Here is an 18,701-nt window from a genome sequence, read left to right as displayed (position 1 = left end):
CCACCACAACACATCCTACTCAGAAATGTCTGACACGATGCCACCACAACACATCCTACTCAGAAATGCCTGACACGACGCCACCACAACACATCCTACTCAGAAATGTCTGACACGACGCCACCACAACACATCCTACTCAGAAATGCCTGACACGACGCCACCACAACACATCCTACTCAGAAATGTCTGACACGATGCCACCACAACACATCCTACTCAGAAATGTCTGACACGACGCCACCACAACACATCCTACTCAGAAATGCCTGACACGACGCCACCACAACACATCATACTCAGTAATGTCTGATACGACGCCACCACAACACATCCTACTCAGAAATGCCTGACACGACGCCACCACAACACATCATACTCAGTAATGTCTGATACGACGCCACCACAACACATCCTACTCAGAAATGCCTGACACGACTCCACCACAACACATTCTACTCAGAAATGTCTGACACGACGCCACCACAACACATCCTACTCAGAAATGTCTGACACGATGCCACCACAACACATCCTACTCAGAAATGCCTGACACGACGCCACCACAACACATCCTACTCAGAAATGTCTGACACGACGCCACCACAACACATCCTACTCAGAAATGCCTGACACGACGCCACCACAACACATCCTTCTCAGAAATGCCTGACACGATGCCACCACAACACATCCTACTCAGAAATGTCTGACACGATGCCACCACAACACATCCTACTCAGAAATGTCTGACACGACGCCACCACAACACATCCTACTCAGAAATGCCTGACACGACGCCACCACAACACATCCTACTCAGAAATGCCTGACACGACGCCACCACAACACATCCTACTCAGAAATGTCTGACACGACGCCACCACAACACATCCTACTCAGAAATGCCTGACACGACGCCACCACAACACATCATACTCAGTAATGTCTGATACGACGCCACCACAACACATCCTACTCAGAAATGCCTGACACGACGCCACCACAACACATCATACTCAGTAATGTCTGATACGACGCCACCACAACACATCCTACTCAGAAATGCCTGACACGACTCCACCACAACACATTCTACTCAGAAATGTCTGACACGACGCCACCACAACACATCCTACTCAGAAATGTCTGACACGATGCCACCACAACACATCCTACTCAGAAATGTCTGACACGATGCCACCACAACACATCCTACTCAGAAATGCCTGACACGACGCCACCACAACACATCCTACTCAGAAATGTCTGACACGACGCCACCACAACACATCCTACTCAGAAATGCCTGACACGACGCCACCACAACACATCCTACTCAGAAATGTCTGACACGATGCCACCACAACACATCCTACTCAGAAATGTCTGACACGACGCCACCACAACACATCCTACTCAGAAATGCCTGACACGACGCCACCACAACACATCATACTCAGTAATGTCTGATACGACGCCACCACAACACATCCTACTCAGAAATGCCTGACACGACTCCACCACAACACATTCTACTCAGAAATGTCTGACACGACGCCACCACAACACATCCTACTCAGAAATGTCTGACACGATGCCACCACAACACATCCTACTCAGAAATGTCTGACACGATGCCACCACAACACATCCTACTCAGAAATGCCTGACACGACGCCACCACAACACATCCTACTCAGAAATGTCTGACACGACGCCACCACAACACATCCTACTCAGAAATGCCTGACACGACGCCACCACAACACATCCTTCTCAGAAATGCCTGACACGATGCCACCACAACACATCCTACTCAGAAATGTCTGACACGATGCCACCACAACACATCCTACTCAGAAATGCCTGACACGACGCCACCACAACACATCCTTCTCAGAAATGCCTGACACGACGCCACCACAACACATCCTACTCAGAAATGTCTGACACGATGCCACCACAACACATCCTACTCAGAAATGTCTGACACGACGCCACCACAACACATCCTACTCAGAAATGTCTGACACGACGCCACCACAACACATCCTACTCAGAAATGTCTGACACGATGCCACCACAACACATCCTACTCAGAAATGTCTGACACGATGCCACCACAACACATCCTACTCAGAAATGCCTGACATGACGCCACCACAACACATCCTACTCAGAAATGTCTGACACGATGCCACCACAACACATCCTACTCAGAAATGTCTGACACGATGCCACCACAACACATCCTACTCAGAAATGCCTGACATGACGCCACCACAACACATCCTACTCAGAAATGTCTGACACGATGCCACCACAACACATCCTACTCAGAAATGTCTGACACGACGCCACCACAACACATCCTACTCAGAAAGGACTTTGTCTACTCTGGGGGACGTCAGCAGGCCCCGCCCACATTTAGGAGTTAAAAGTGGGCGTTCCAAAATGTGCTAAAGTGGTTGTTGGGAGGATTCATATGGCTCCAATGATCAAACCCCCCCCCCCCCCCCCCCCCCTCCTCTCACACGAGATCTACCAGGACTGGGACTATTTAAATACCGGTAACTCATTTTTAGCCTTACAACTGTGCACTGAGGGCCAATGCAGTCAGCATTAGAGGGGCCCCTGGAGCACATGATAGGGGCCCCTGGAGCACCCGATAAACCCCGTCCTCATAACCTCCTCTTTGGTGCCACAGTGCCTTCCAGGTGGACGTGGTGGTAGAGCTGCGGCCCCAGGAGGACGACGCTCCACTACACCGTGATGTGGTCCTGCTGCTCAAGTGCACCAAGTCAGTCAACTGGGTCATCAAGTCCCACAACGTGGTGGGCAAGCTCAGCGTGGTGGTGAGTGATGTCACAACTATACTTATATCATGTCCCACAACGTGGTGGGCAAGCTCAGTGTGGTGGTGAGTGAAATCACAACTATTATTTATACTTATATCATGTCCCACAACGTGGTGGGCAAGCTCAGCGTGGTGGTGAGTGAAGTCACAACTATTATTTATACTTATATCATGTCCCACAACGTAGTGGGCAAGCTCAGCGTGGTGGTGAGTGAAGTCACAACTATTATTTATACTTATATCATGTCCCACAACGTGGTGGGCAATCTCAGCGTGGTGGTGAGTGAAGTCACAAGAGTCCCACAACATGGTGGGCAAGCTCAGCGTGGTGGTAAGTGATGTCACAACTACTTATATCATGTCCTACAACGTGGTGGGCAAGTTCAGCGTGGTGGTGAGTGAAGTCACAACTATTATTTATACTTTTATCATGTCCCACAACGTGGTGGGCAAGCTCAGCGTGGTGGTGAGTGAAATCACAACTATACGGTCCCACAACGTGGTGGGCAAGCTCAGCGTGGTGGTGAGTGAAGTCACAACTATTATTTATACTTATATCATGTCCCACAACGTGGTGGGCAAGCTCAGCGTGGTGGTGAGTGAAGTCACAACTATTATTTATACTTATATCATGTCCCACAACGTGGTGGGCAAGCTCAGCGTGGTGGTGAGTGAAGTCACAAGAGTCCCACAACATGGTGGGCAAGCTCAGCGTGGTGGTAAGTGATGTCACAACTACTTATATCATGTCCTACAACGTGGTGGGCAAGCTCAGCGTGGTGGTGAGTGAAGTCACAACTATTATTTATATTTATATCATGTCCCACAACGTGGTGGGCAAGCTCAGCGTGGTGGTGAGTGAAGTCACAACTATTATTTATACTTATATCATGTCCCACAACGTGGTGGGCAAGCTCAGCGTGGTGGTGAGTGAAGTCACAACTATTATTTATATTTATATCATGTCCCACAACGTGGTGGGCAAGCTCAGCGTGGTGGTGAGTGAAGTCACAACTATTATTTATACTTATATCATGTCCCACAACGTGGTGGGCAAGCTCAGCGTGGTGGTGAGTGAAGTCACAAGAGTCCCACAACATGGTGGGCAAGCTCAGCGTGGTGGTAAGTGATGTCACAACTACTTATATCATGTCCTACAACGTGGTGGGCAAGCTCAGCGTGGTGGTGAGTGAAGTCACAACTATTATTTATACTTTTATCATGTCCCACAACGTGGTGGGCAAGCTCAGCGTGGTGGTGAGTGAAATCACAACTATACGGTCCCACAACGTGGTGGGCAAGCTCAGCGTGGTGGTGAGTGAAGTCACAACTATTATTTGTACTTATATACAGTCCCACAATGTGGTGGGCAAGCTCAGCGTGGTGGTGAGTGAAGTCAAACTATGTTTGGAAGTAAGGCTGCACCGTTCATCAATACTGAAGTGTAACTAGTGCCATCACCTAATTGGAAGAGGCGTTTGATTGGCAGACATGTTTGCCAATCAGAACTCTTGGGCCTCATGTTTGTTGGTCTCTGGTGTAGAAGAGAAGAGGTCTCACTCTGCGCATTGTGCAGGTATTTAACAACAGGTTGTACTATAAAGAGTATTTAACAATAAGTTGTACTATAAAAAGTATTTAACAATAAGTTGTACTATAAAGAGTATTTAACAATAGGTTGTACTATAAAGAGTATTTAACAGTAGGTTGTACTATAAAGAGTATTTTTTAACAGTAGGTTGTACTATAAAGAGTATTCAACAATTGGTTGTACTATAAATCAGATCAATACTTTGCTGAATGAAAAAGATACTGTACATTATTTCCTGAATGGCGCAGACACCATGAGGACATAAGTATTGGGACACATACAGGAAGTGACAGCCTATTTGTTCTTCTTCCCACAGGAAACTAAGTAAATAGTAATAATCTGTTCCGGGTTAAACTGTGGCCTTCATGACAGACTTTTATTCTCCCACAGTGGAAGAGATGTACTAAGACAGACTTTTAGTCTCCCCCAGTGGGAGAGATGTACTAAAGGTGCACACTCACTCTGCTCTCATGAAACATCTCTCACCTGCATATGCCAGAAATGTCTTTTTTTTTAAATTAGTAACAGATGAATTATTTTCCCTTTCTTGAAGAATAATTCTGTTAGTAATTAGTTTATGGGGAAAGTAACAATGAACTATAATGACTTAAGTAACTTGTGGAACACTGTAATTAAGTATAAATAGTTTGACAACTTCCTTCCTGTACTATTTGATGATGGCCACAGTTTGACCCTGGAACAGATTATTAGACTAAATGCACATTTTATTTCTATATTTTATAACTTTACACCCAAAAAGCATTGAAGTGAATATTTTAGTCACATGAGCTGTTGAGGTGAAAGGTCATTGATCTTGCTATGATATGCGGTGATGTGTGTCTCCAGGCGTCTGACAGCATCAGCGTGAGTCCCGGCACTGAGAGAAGGATGCAGGTGTCCAAGACCCCCAAGCAGCAGCTTCCCCCCGGACCCCGAGCACTCATCACATGGTTGCATCAGCACAACTACGGCGCCACCACCTCGTACACCAGCACGCCCCTCGCCAACCACTTTGACGTGCGGCTTCTAGAAGCTCACCGTCACCCGGACGCCGCCTTGCCCCCAGAGCTCGCCATCCTGCGCCAATCCGGCCCGGCGTCGGGGGGGGCTTTGCGGCGCTCTGGCCCGCCCTTCCCGTTCCCTCCCCCGGAGTCCGAGGGCCTGCCGCTGCCCTCCCTCCTGGACGACCGCCCCTGGGAGGCCCCGAGCGTGAGCCTCGCCGTGCAGTGTGAAGACGCCAAGATGGTGGTCAGCATCAGCAAGGAGAGCCTGGAGGTGAGCGAGCCACCTGAAAATATCTCATGCAGTGTCAAAGTGTCCGCCATTTTGATTAGAACTAACCAATTATATCTCTCATGGTTGGATTTGGTTCTCACGCCCCCCCTAAAGTCCGCCATTTTGACTAGAACTAACAAATTATATCTCTCATGGACAAATTTGGTTCTCACACCCCCCTAAAGTCCGCCATTTTGACTAGAACTAACCAATTATATCTCTCATGGTCGGATTTGGTTCTTACGCCCCCCTAAAGTCTGCCATTTTGACTAGAACTAATCAATTATATCTCTCGTGGACTGATTTGGTTCTGACACCCCCCTACGGTCCGCCATTTTGACTAGAACTAACCAATTATATCTCTCATGGTCGGATTTGGTTCTTCCGCCCCCCCTAAAGTCTGCCATTTTGACTAGAACTAATCAATTATATCTCTCGTGGGCTGATTTGGTTCTGACACCCCCCTACGGTCCGCCATTTTGACTAGAACTAATCAATTATATCTCTCTTGGTCGGATTTGGTTCTGACACCCCCCCTAATGTCCGCCATTTTGACTAGAACTAACCAATTATATCTCTCATGGTCAAATTTGGTTCTTACGCCCCCCTAAAGTCTGTCATTTTGACTAGAACTAATCAATTACATCTCTCGTGGGCTGATTTGGTTCTGACACCCCCCTAAGGTCCGCCATTTTGACTATAACTAACCAATTATATCTCTCATGGTCGGATTTGGTTCTCACGCCCCCCTTAAAGTCCGCCATTTTGACTAGAACTAACCAATTATATCTCTCATGATCGGATTTGGTTCTCACCCCCCCCTTAAGGTCCGCCATTTTGACTAGAACTAACCAATTATATCTCTCATGGTCGGATTTGGTTCTCACGCCCCCCCCCCCCCCCCCCAAAGTCAGCCATTTTGACTAGAACTAACCAATTATATCTCTCATGGTCGGATTTGGTTCTCACACCCCCCTAAAGTCCGCCATTTTGACTAGAACTAACCAATTATATCTCTCATGGTCGGATTTGGTTCTCACGCCCCCCCTAAAGTCTGCCATTTTGACTAGAACTAATACATTATATCTCTCAAGGTCTGATTTGGTTCTGATACCCCCCTAAGGTCCACCATTTTGAATATAACTAATCAATTATATCTGTCATGGTCGGATTTGGTTCTGACACCCCCCTAAAGTCCACCATTTTGATTATAACTAATCAATTATATCTCTCATGGTCGGATTTGGTTCTGACACCCCCCTAAGGTCCGCCATTTTGACTATAACTAACCAATTATATCTCTCATGGTCGGATTTAGTTCTCACGCCCCCCCCCCCTAAAGTCCGCCATTTTGACTAGAACTAACCAATTATATCTCTCATGGACAGATTTGGTTCTCACACCGCCCCTAAGGTCCGCCATTTTTACTAGAACTAACCAATTATATCTCTCATGGTCGCATTTGGTTCTCACGCCCCCCCTAAAGTCCGCCAGTTTGACTACAACTAATCAATTATATCTCTCGTGGTCGGATTTGGTTCTCACACCACCCTAAGGTCCGCCATTTTGACTATAACTAATCAATTATATCTTTCATGGTCGGATTTGGTTCTCACACCCCCCTAAAGTCCACCATTTTGACGAGAACTAGTCAATTATATTTCTCATGGTCGGGATTTTTTCTCATGCCCCCACTTAAGTCTGCCATTTTAACTATAACTACATAGAGCTAATCAATTATATCTCTCATGGTCAGATTTTTTTTCTCATGCACCCCCTAAAGTCTGCCATTTTAACTATAACTACGTAGAGCCAATCAATTATATCTCTCATAGTCGGATTTTTTATCATGCCCCCCCCAAGTCCGCCATTTTGACTATAACTGCGTAGAGCCAATCAATTATATCTCTCATGGTCTGATTTTTTTTATCATGCCCCCTCTATAGTCCACCATTTTGACTAGAACTACGTAGCGCCAATAAATTATATCTCTCATAGTCGGATTTATTTATCATGCCCCCCCTAAAGTCCTCAATTTTAAATAGTATTACACAGAGCCAATCAATTATATCTCTCATGGTCGGATTTTTTTTCTCACCCCCCCCCTTCCCCCAAATTCCGCCATTTTGACTAGAACTAATCAATTATATCTCTCATGGTCGGGATTTTTTCTCATGCCCCCACTTAAGTCCGCCATTTTAACTATAACTACGTAGAGCTAATCAATTATATTTCTCATAGTCAGATTTTTTTTATCATGCCCCCCCCCCCCCCCCCAAGTCTGCCATTTTGACTATAACTACGTAGAGCCAATCAATTATATCTCTCATAGTCTGATTTTTTTATCATGCCCCCCCCAAGTCCGCCATTTTGACTATAACTACATAGAGCCAATCAATTATATCTCTCATAGTCTGATTTTTTTATCATGCCCCTCCCAAGTCCGCCATTTTGACTATAACTACATAGAGCCAATCAATTATATCTCTCATGGTCTGATTTATTTATCATGCCCCCCTAAAGTCCTCAATTTTAAATAGAATTACACAGAGCCAATCAATTGTATCTCTCATGGTCGGATTTTTTTTTCTCACGCCCCCCAACCCCCCTAAATTCCGCTATTTTGACTAGAACTACACTGAGCCAATTAAATGTATTTGATCTGTTAGTGTCAAGATAAATGTTTACTTGACTCTCAAGACAAGTCTTTACCGTGACTCCTCACAGCGCCCGATCCCTCTCCCCCTCCCCCCAAGGGGGACCCGCCGCAATCCAATCCAATCCACTTTATTTGCCCCACTATTTAGAAGCCCTTACAGGTGCAAACATTCACGCCCCCCCTGAAGTGAATGTTTCATCAGTATATGTTCAATATATTTGTCGAGGGCCGGGGTTGTCCAAACTGAACGGCCAAGTGCGCCCCCCCCCCCCCCCCCCCCCCCCCCCGGCATGTTCAGTTTGGCGTCACAAGTAATCTGCCTCCAATTATTTTGAAACATCTGACTGTGTAATGAAGCAGTAGAAAATGGATGGATGACTGTGTAATCGCTTCAAGTTTGTCACAATCTTGTGGACGACATGAGTAGTTCAGGTTAATGACCATGAATCGCATTATGAAGTGTACACAGCACAGCATTTTTATATACGACCCAATCCCAACAACCTTTCCGACTCAAATAAACACACAGAAAAAGTCAACACACATAACACAACCTGCTCATGCGGACATTATAAAAAAATGTCCAAGCACAACACATCATTCAGAATCCCCTGCAATGCATGATGGGAAAAATGCTAAACATGTTTGGTGCATTTTAGCTACTTGATATTTCTGATTGATTACAGAACTTTAAGGAGGTGGTCACGTATTAATCATGACAAATAATATCTCTTTGTGATTAATCGTGATTAATATTGAGTTAAGTAAATATTTAATGGTTGCACAGCCCTGCTTTGAAGACTAGGGCGGGTAAAAACTGCACAATCAGCGTTCTTTAGCACACGCTGAGTCACGTTAGCATCTTTACACTCCGTCAGACAACTTTTTCTGACCGTGCTTTAAAGCTAGCATGTACACGCAGCTGCGCTAGAAGTAGCAGTAAAATGATAACTACAACATTCCCACAAAAAGTGTAATGGGCCTGAACCTCTAACCTGGGGTCCACACTTTTAATGTGTTGCCAAGTATGGATTTTTCGGTTCAAACACACACATTTAGCTAAAAAGCTAGCATAAAAAAGAGCATGCTAATGTAACGTGCTATTATTAGAAACGTTAGCATACTAGGAGCTAGGTATCAAAATCCAGGATTTGTAGGTTTAAACAGAAAACATTTGTTAAAAAGCTAGCATAAAACATTAGCATGCTAATATAAGAGATGTTAGCATACTTCCAAGATGGTGCCAATCTTCAAAATCTAAGCTTCTTGGGAACTTTGGAAAGCCCCCACCTCGCTACTTAGGAACTAATAAAAAGTTCCTGTGGAACAAAATTTACCCGGGCGGGTGTTTTTTTGTTGGAAACACAGGGGGGAACTTTATTTACTTGGGCAAAGGGGAAGTTGAACAATGTGGCACCAGGAGAGTGGAAGATGCAAATAAAAATTGAAAATAACACTTGAAAATAACACTTCAAAAATAACACCCCAAAATAACATTCCAAAATACCACTTGAAAAGAACACTTGAAAGTAACACTTGAAAAGAACACTTGAAAATAACACTTGAAAATAACACTTCAAAAATAACACCCCAAAATAACATTCCAAAAGAACACTTGAAAAGAACACTTGAAAAGAACACTTGAAAATAACACTTCGAAAATAACACTTCAAAAATAACACTCCAAAATAACACTTGAAAGTAACACTTGAAAATAACACTTGAAAAGAACACTCCAAAATAACACTCCAAAATAACACTCCAAAATAACACTTAAAAATACCACTTGAAAAGAACATGTCAAAAATAACACTTGAAAATAACACTCCAAAATAACACTCCAAAATAACATTCCAAAATAACACTTTAAAATAACACTCCAACATCCATCCATCCATCCATTTTCTACCGCTTATTCCCTTTTGGGGTAGCGGGGGGCGCTGGAGCCTATCTCAGCTACAATCGGGCGGAAGGCGGGGTACACCCTGGACAAGTCGCCACCTCATCGCATAACACTCCAAAATAACACTTCAAAATAACACTTTAAAATAACACTTGAAAGTAACACTTCAAAATAACACTCCAAAATAACACTTTAAAATAACACTTGAAAGTAACACTTCAAAATAACACTTGAAAACAACACTTGAAAATAACACTCCAAAATAACACTTCAAAATAACACTTGAAAAGAACACTCGAAAAGAACACTCCAAAAGAACACTCCAAAAGAACACTTCAAAATAGCACTTGAAAATCCATCCATCCATTTTCTACCGCTTATTCCCTTTTGGGGTCGCGGGGGGCGCTGGAGCCTATCTCAGTTACAATCGGGCGGAAGGCGGGGTACACCCTGGACAAGTCGCCACCTCATCGCATAACATTTCAAAATAACACTTCAAAATAACACTTCAAAATAACACTCCAAAATAACACTCCAAAATAACACTCCAAAATAACACTTTAAAATAACACTTGAAAGTAACACTTCAAAATAACACTTGAAAACAACACTTGAAAACAACACTCCAAAATAACACTCCAAAATAACACTCCAAAATAACACTTGAAAAGAACACTCCAAAAGAACACTCCAAAAGAACACTTCAAAATAGCACTTGAAAATAACACTCTAAAATAACACTTGAAAATAAGAGTTGAAAAGAGACAACTAGAGAAGAGTTGTACTCACAAGAGTGTTTCCTGCCAGGTCAACGGCTTTGCCAACGCCAACCTCACGCTGCAGGACCCACAATGCAAAGCGGAGGTCAACACCACCCACTACACGCTGGAGACCCCTCTGACGGGCTGCCAGACCACCGTCTACCCGCTGCAGGGAACCACCAGCGCCCTCTACATCAACACTGTGAGTCCACTCCACCCTGCACCACCTGTCTACATTACACCACCCTATGTCCTGGACTACACAGTCACCATCACCCTGCACCACCTGTCTACATTACACCACCCTATGTCCTGGACTACACAGTCACCATCACCCTGCACCACCTGTCTGCATTACACCACCCTATGTCCTGGACTACACAGTCACCATCACCCTGCACCACCTGTCTGCATTACACCACCCTATGTCCTGGACTACACAGTCACCATCACCCTGCACCACCTGTCTGCATTACACCACCCTATGTCCTGGACTACACAGTCACCATCACCCTGCACCACCTGTCTACATTACACCACCCTATGTCCTGGACTACACAGTCACCATCACCCTGCACCACCTGTCTGCATTACACCACCCTATGTCCTGGACTACACAGTCACCATCACCCTGCACCACCTGTCTACATTACACCACCCTATGTCCTGGACTACACAGTCACCATCACCCTGCACCACCTGTCTACATTACATCACCCTATGTCCTGGACTACACAGTCACCATCACCCTGCACCACCTGTCTACATTACATCACCCTATGTCCTGGACTACACAGTCACCATCACCCTGCACCACCTGTCTACATTACACCACCCTATGTCCTGGACTACACAGTCACCATCACCCTGCACCACCTGTCTACATTACACCACCCTATGTCCTGGACTACACAGTCACCATCACCCTGCACCACCTGTCTACATTACATCATGTTATGGCTGTCTTGACTGGACTGCACTGTATATGTATATATATATATATATATATATATATATATATATATATATATATATATATATATATATATTAAAGAGATCATTAAAGGAGCGCCTCCAGTTTCATGTACCGTCACTCAATCCAATAATGTGATGGACATGAAAGCAACAGGAAAGATATCTCTGGCAAATGTCAACTTTGTAGAGATGATTCTAGAAGTAAACTTTGTGTAAATATGTAGAGATAATTCTAGAAGTAAGGACAAACACATTGTCATACTTTCTGTAACATCCATGAAGAAATGATGTCATGTACTATATATAATCTAGGTGAAGAAATTATGTTATGTACTATAATCTAGGTGAAGAAATGATGTCATGTACTATAATCTAGGTGAAGAAATGATGTCATGTACTATAATCTAGGTGAAGAAATGATGTCATGTACTATAATCTAGGTGAAGAAATGATGTCATGTACTATAATCTAGGTGAAGAAATGATGTCATGTACTATAATCTAGATGAAGAAATGATGTCATGTACTATAATCTAGGTGAAGGTTGAGAATATTTGAGTAGTAAACTTGACAAAGTATCAAATTAGCATTAGCAACATGCTAGCATCTTATAATGGATGTTGGCTCCATGTTAGACCCTGGCACTGGTTCAAGGTTAGACCCTGGCACTGGTCCAAGGTTAGACCCTGGCACTGATCCAAGGTTAGACCCTGGCACTGGTCCAAGGTCTGCTTTTGTTTGGCAGGATGACCTCTGACCTGTGGTCCACTAGAGACCACTTGCATTCCTGTGTGTGGAGGACCACTTGATTGTGTCTCTTTAAGACTGTGTGTGTGTGTGTGTGTGTGTGTGTGTGTGTGTGTGTGTGTGTGTGTGTGTGTGTGTGTGTGTGTGTGTGTGGAGGACCACTTGATTGTGTCTCTTTAAGACTGTGTGTGTGTGTGTGTGTGTGTGTGTGTGTGTGTGTGTGTGTGTGTGTGTGTGTGTGTGTGTGTGTGTGTGTGTGTGGAGGACCACTTGATTGTGTCTCTTTAAGACTGTGTGTGTGTGTGTGTGTGTGTGTGTGTGTGTGTGTGTGTGTGTGTGTGTGTGTGTGTGTGTGTGTGTGTGGAGGAGGACTTGATTGTGTCTCTTTAAGAGTGTGTGCGTGTGTGTGTGTGTGTGTGTGTGTGTGTGTGTGTGTGTGTGTGTGTGTGTGTGTGGAGAGGAGGACTTAATTGTGTCTCTTTAAGTGTGTGTGTGTGTGTGTGTGCGAGTGCGCGTGCGTGTGTGTGTGTGTGTGTGTGTCTCTTTTTAAGTGAGTGCGTGTTTGCTTGAACCCCAGGACAGAAGGAAAGACATTTGAATGTCTCTGTCGCCTCCTTTTGTTCTCTCTGAGGACTGTTGCCTCCTTACGTCTCACATGTTTTTGTTGTCTCTGAGGACTGTTGCCTCCTTACATCTCACATAGTTTTTGTTGTCTCTGAGGACTGTTGCCGCCTTACATCTCACATGGTTTTTGTTGCTTCTGAGGACTGTCGCGTCCTTACGTCTCATTTGGTATTTGTTGTCCCTGAGGACTATCGACTCCTTACGTCTCACATGTTTTTTTTTTGTCTCTGAGGACTGTTGCCTCCTTACATCTCACGTGGTTTTTGTTGCCTCCGAGGACTGTCACCTCCTTACCTCTAATTTGGTATTTGTTGTCTCTGAGGACTATCGACTCCTTACGTCTCACATGGTTTTTGTTGTCTCTGAGGACTGTCGCCTCCTTATGTCTCACATGGTTTTTGTTGTCTCTGAGAATAATCGCCTCCTTATGTCTCACATGGGTTTTGTTGTCTCTGAAGACTGTCGCCTCCTTATGTCTCACATGGTTTTTGTTGTCTCTGAGGACTGTCGCCTCCTTTTGTCTCACATTGTTTTTGTTGTCTCTGAGGACTGTCGCCTCCTTATGTCTCACATGGTTTTTGTTGTCGCTGAGGACTGTCGCCTCCTTATGTCTCACATTGTTTTTGCTGTCTCTGAGGACTGTCGGCTCCTTACGTCTCACATGGTTTTTGTTGTCTCTGAGGACTGTCGCCTCCTTATGTCTCACATGGTTTTTGTTGTCTCTGAGAATAATCGCCTCCTTATATCTCACATGGGTTTTGTTGTCTCTGAAGACTGTCGCCTCCTTATGTCTCACATGGTTTTTGTTGTCTCTGAGGACTGTCGCCTCCTTTTGTCTCACATTGTTTTTGTTGTCTCTGAGGACTGTCGCCTCCTTATGTCTCACATGGTTTTTGTTGTCTCTGAGAATAATCGCCTCCTTATGTCTCACATGGTTTTTGTTGTCTCTGAGGACTGTAGACTCCTTATGTATCACATGGTTTTTGTTGTCTCTGAAGACTATCGCCTCCTTATGTCGCACATGTTTTTGTTGTCTCTGAGGACTATCGCCTCCTTATGTCTCACATGTTTTTTGTTGTCTCTGAGGACTATCGTCTCCTTACGTCTCACATGTTTTTTGTTGTCTCTGAGGACTATCGCCTCCTTATGTTTCACATTGTTTTTATTTTCTCTGAGGACTGCCGGCTCCTTACGTCTCACATGGTTTTTGTTGTCTCTGAGGACTGTTGCCTCCTTATGTCTCACATGTTTTGTTGTCTCTGAGAATAATCGCCTCCTTACGTCTCACATGTTTTTGTTGTCTCTGAGGACTATCGCCTCTTTATGTTTCACATTGTTTTTGTTTTCTCTGAGGACTGCCGGCTCCTTACGTCTCACATGTTTTTTGTTGTCTCTGAGAACTGTTGCCTCTTTACGTCTCATTTGTTTTTGTTCTCTCTGAGGACTGTCGCCTCATTACGTCTCATATGGTTTTTGTTGTCTCTGAGGACTGTCGCCTCCTTACGTTTCACATGTTTTTTGTTGTCCCTGAGGACTGTTGCCATCTTATGTTTCACATGTTTTTTGTTGTCTCTGAGGACTGTCGCCTACTTACGTCTCACATGGTTTTTGTTGTCTCTGAGGACTGTCGCCTCCTTACATCTCACATGGTTTTTGTTGTCTCTGAGGACTGTCGCCTCCTTACGTTTCACATGTTTTTTGTTCTCTCTGAGCACTGTTGCCTCTTTACGTCTCATTTGTTTTTTGTTTTCTCTGAGGACTGTCGCCTCCTTACGTCTCACATGGTTTTTGTTGTCTCTGAGGACTTTCGCCTACTTACGTTTCACATGTTTTTTGTTGTCCCTGAGGACTGTTGCCATCTTATGTTTCACGTTTTTTGTTGTCTCTGAGGACTGTCGCCTACTTATGTCTCACATGGTTTTTGTTGTCTCTGAGGACTGTTGCCTACTTACGTCTCACATGGTTTTTGTTGTCTCTAAGGACTGTTACAAGCTACATTAAAACGATGAAGCAGGCCACCACGTAAATTTATGTGACGGGCTAAAAACAGGTGTGGCGGACCTGTAGGTGACTTAGTACTGTAGGCCACATCAATGATATAGTGGGCCACTTTATAAGGAGGTGGCATACCACGTTAAATGACATAGTGGGCCACATAAATGACATGGTGGGCCACATAAGTGACTTAGTACTGTTGGCCACATACATGACATAGTGGGCCACATAAATGACATAGTGGGCCACATAAATGACATAGTGGGCCAGATAAATGACATAGTGGGCCATTTAAATGACATAGTGGGACACATAAATGACATAGTGGGCCACATAAATGACATAGTGGGCCACTTAAATGACATAGTGGGCCACATAAATGACATAGTGGGCCACTTAAATGACATAGTGGGCCACTTAAATGACATAGTGGGCCACATACATGACATAGTGGGCCACATACATGACATAGTGGGCCACATAAATGACATAGTGGTCCACATAAATGACATAGTGGGCCACATACATGACAGTGGGCCACTTAAATGACATAGTGGGCCACATACATGACATAGTGGGTCACATACATGACATAGTGGGCCACATAAATGACATAGTGGGCCACATACATGACATAGTGGGCCACATACATGACATAGTGGGCCACATAAATGACATAGTGGGCCACATAATTGACATAGTAGGCCACATAAATGACATAGTGGGCCACCTACATGACATAGTGGGCCACATACATGACATAGTGGGCCACATACATGACATAGTGGGCCACATACATGACATAGTGGGCCACATACATGACATAGTGGGCCACATACATGACATAGTGGGCCACATACATGACATAGTGGGCCACATAAATGACATAGTGGGCCACATAAATGACATAGTGGGCCACATACATGACATAGTGGGCCACTTAAATGACATAGTGGGCCACATTAAATGACATAGTGGGCCACTTAAATGACATAGTGGGCCACACTCATGACATAGTGGGCCACATACATGACATAGTGGGCCACATACATGACATAGTGGGCCACATACATGACATAGTGGGTCACATACATGACATAGTGGGTCACATACATGACATAGTGGGCCACATAAATGACATAGTGGGCCACATACATGACATAGTGGGTCACATACATGACATAGTGGGCCACATACATGACATAGTGGGCCACATAAATGACATAGTGGGCCACATAAATGACATAGTGGGCCACATACATGACATAGTGGGTCACATACATGACATAGTGGGCCACATACATGACAGTGGGCCACTTAAATGACATAGTGGGCCACATACATGACATAGTGGGTCACATACATGACATAGTGGGCCACATAAATGACATAGTGGGCCACATACATGACATAGTGGGCCACATACATGACATAGTGGGCCACATAAATGACATAGTGGGCCACATAATTGACATAGTAGGCCACATAAATGACATAGTGGGCCACCTACATGACATAGTGGGCCACATACATGACATAGTGGGCCACATACATGACATAGTGGGCCACATACATGACATAGTGGGCCACATACATGACATAGTGGGCCACATAAATGACATAGTGGGCCACATAAATGACACAGTGTGCCACATACATGACACAGTGTGCCACATACATGACATAGTGGGCCACATACATGACATAGTGGGCCACTTAAATGACATAGTGGGCCACATTAAATGACATAGTGGGCCACTTAAATGACATAGTGGGCCACATACATGACATAGTGGGCCACATACATGACATAGTGGGCCACATAAATGACATAGTGGGCCACATAAATGACACAGTGTGCCACATACATGACATAGTGGGCCACTTAAATGACATAGTGGGCCACATTAAATGACATAGTGGGCCACTTAAATGACATAGTGGGCCACATACATGACATAGTGGGCCACATACATGACATAGTGGGCCACATACATGACATAGTGGGCCACATAAATGACATAGTGGGTCACATACATGACATAGTGGGCCACATACATGACATAGTGGGCCACATACATGACATAGTGGGCCACATACATGACATAGTGGGCCACATACATGACATAGTGGGCCACATACATGACATAGTGGGCCACATACATGACATAGTGGGCCACATACATGACATAGTGGGTCACATACATGACATAGTGGGCCACATACATGACATAGTGGGCCACATACATGACATAGTGGGTCACATACATGACATAGTGGGCCACATACATGACATAGTGGGCCACATACATGACATAGTAGGTCACATACATGACATAGTGGGCCACTTAAATGACATAGTGGGCCACATACATGACATAGTGGGCCACATACATGACATAGTGGGCCACATACATGACATAGTGGGCCACATACATGACATAGTGGGCCACATACATGACATAGTGGGTCACATACATGACATAGTGGGTCACATACATGACATAGTGGGTCACATACATGACATAGTGGGTCACATACATGACATAGTGGGCCACATACATGACATAGTGGGTCACATACATGACATAGTGGGCCACATACATGACATAGTGGGTCACATACATGACATAGTGGGCCACATACATGACATAGTGGGCCACATAAATGACATAGTGGGCCACATACATGACATAGTGGGTCACATACATGACATAGTGGGCCACATACATGACATAGTGGGTCACATACATGACATAGTGGGTCACATACATGACATAGTGGGCCACATACATGACATAGTGGGCCACATAAATGACATAGTGGGCCACATAAATGACATAGTGGGCCACATACATGACATAGTGGGTCACATACATGACATAGTGGGCCACATACATGACAGTGGGCCACTTAAATGACATAGTGGGCCACATACATGACATAGTGGGTCACATACATGACATAGTGGGCCACATAAATGACATAGTGGGCCACATACATGACATAGTGGGCCACATACATGACATAGTGGGCCACATAAATGACATAGTGGGCCACATAATTGACATAGTAGGCCACATAAATGACATAGTGGGCCACCTACATGACATAGTGGGCCACATACATGACATAGTGGGCCACATACATGACATAGTGGGCCACATACATGACATAGTGGGCCACATACATGACATAGTGGGCCACATAAATGACATAGTGGGCCACATAAATGACACAGTGTGCCACATACATGACACAGTGTGCCACATACATGACATAGTGGGCCACATACATGACATAGTGGGCCAC

The 18,701-nt window shown here is 44.6% G+C and overlaps 1 protein-coding gene across 2 annotated transcripts in view; it reads left to right on the top strand.

The window, feature by feature from the left end:
* The window catches only part of tgfbr3 (transforming growth factor, beta receptor III), a 137,918-nt gene that overhangs the window by 94,710 nt on the left and 24,507 nt on the right, over window positions 1-18,701 (top strand). For both annotated transcript variants that reach the window (XM_061977453.2, XM_061977452.2), the window contains 3 exons: window positions 2,711-2,858; window positions 5,298-5,726; window positions 11,096-11,251. In XM_061977453.2, coding sequence (XP_061833437.2) covers window positions 2,711-2,858; window positions 5,298-5,726; window positions 11,096-11,251 — 733 coding nt within the window. The remainder of the gene's footprint in view (window positions 1-2,710; window positions 2,859-5,297; window positions 5,727-11,095; window positions 11,252-18,701) is intronic.

Source organism: Nerophis lumbriciformis, linkage group LG18 (assembly GCF_033978685.3).
Source record: "Nerophis lumbriciformis linkage group LG18, RoL_Nlum_v2.1, whole genome shotgun sequence".
Classification (NCBI taxonomy): Eukaryota; Metazoa; Chordata; class Actinopteri; order Syngnathiformes; family Syngnathidae; genus Nerophis; species Nerophis lumbriciformis.
The sequence above is the reverse complement of the archived record's forward strand: the minus strand, read 5'-3'. Positions and strand labels throughout refer to the sequence as shown.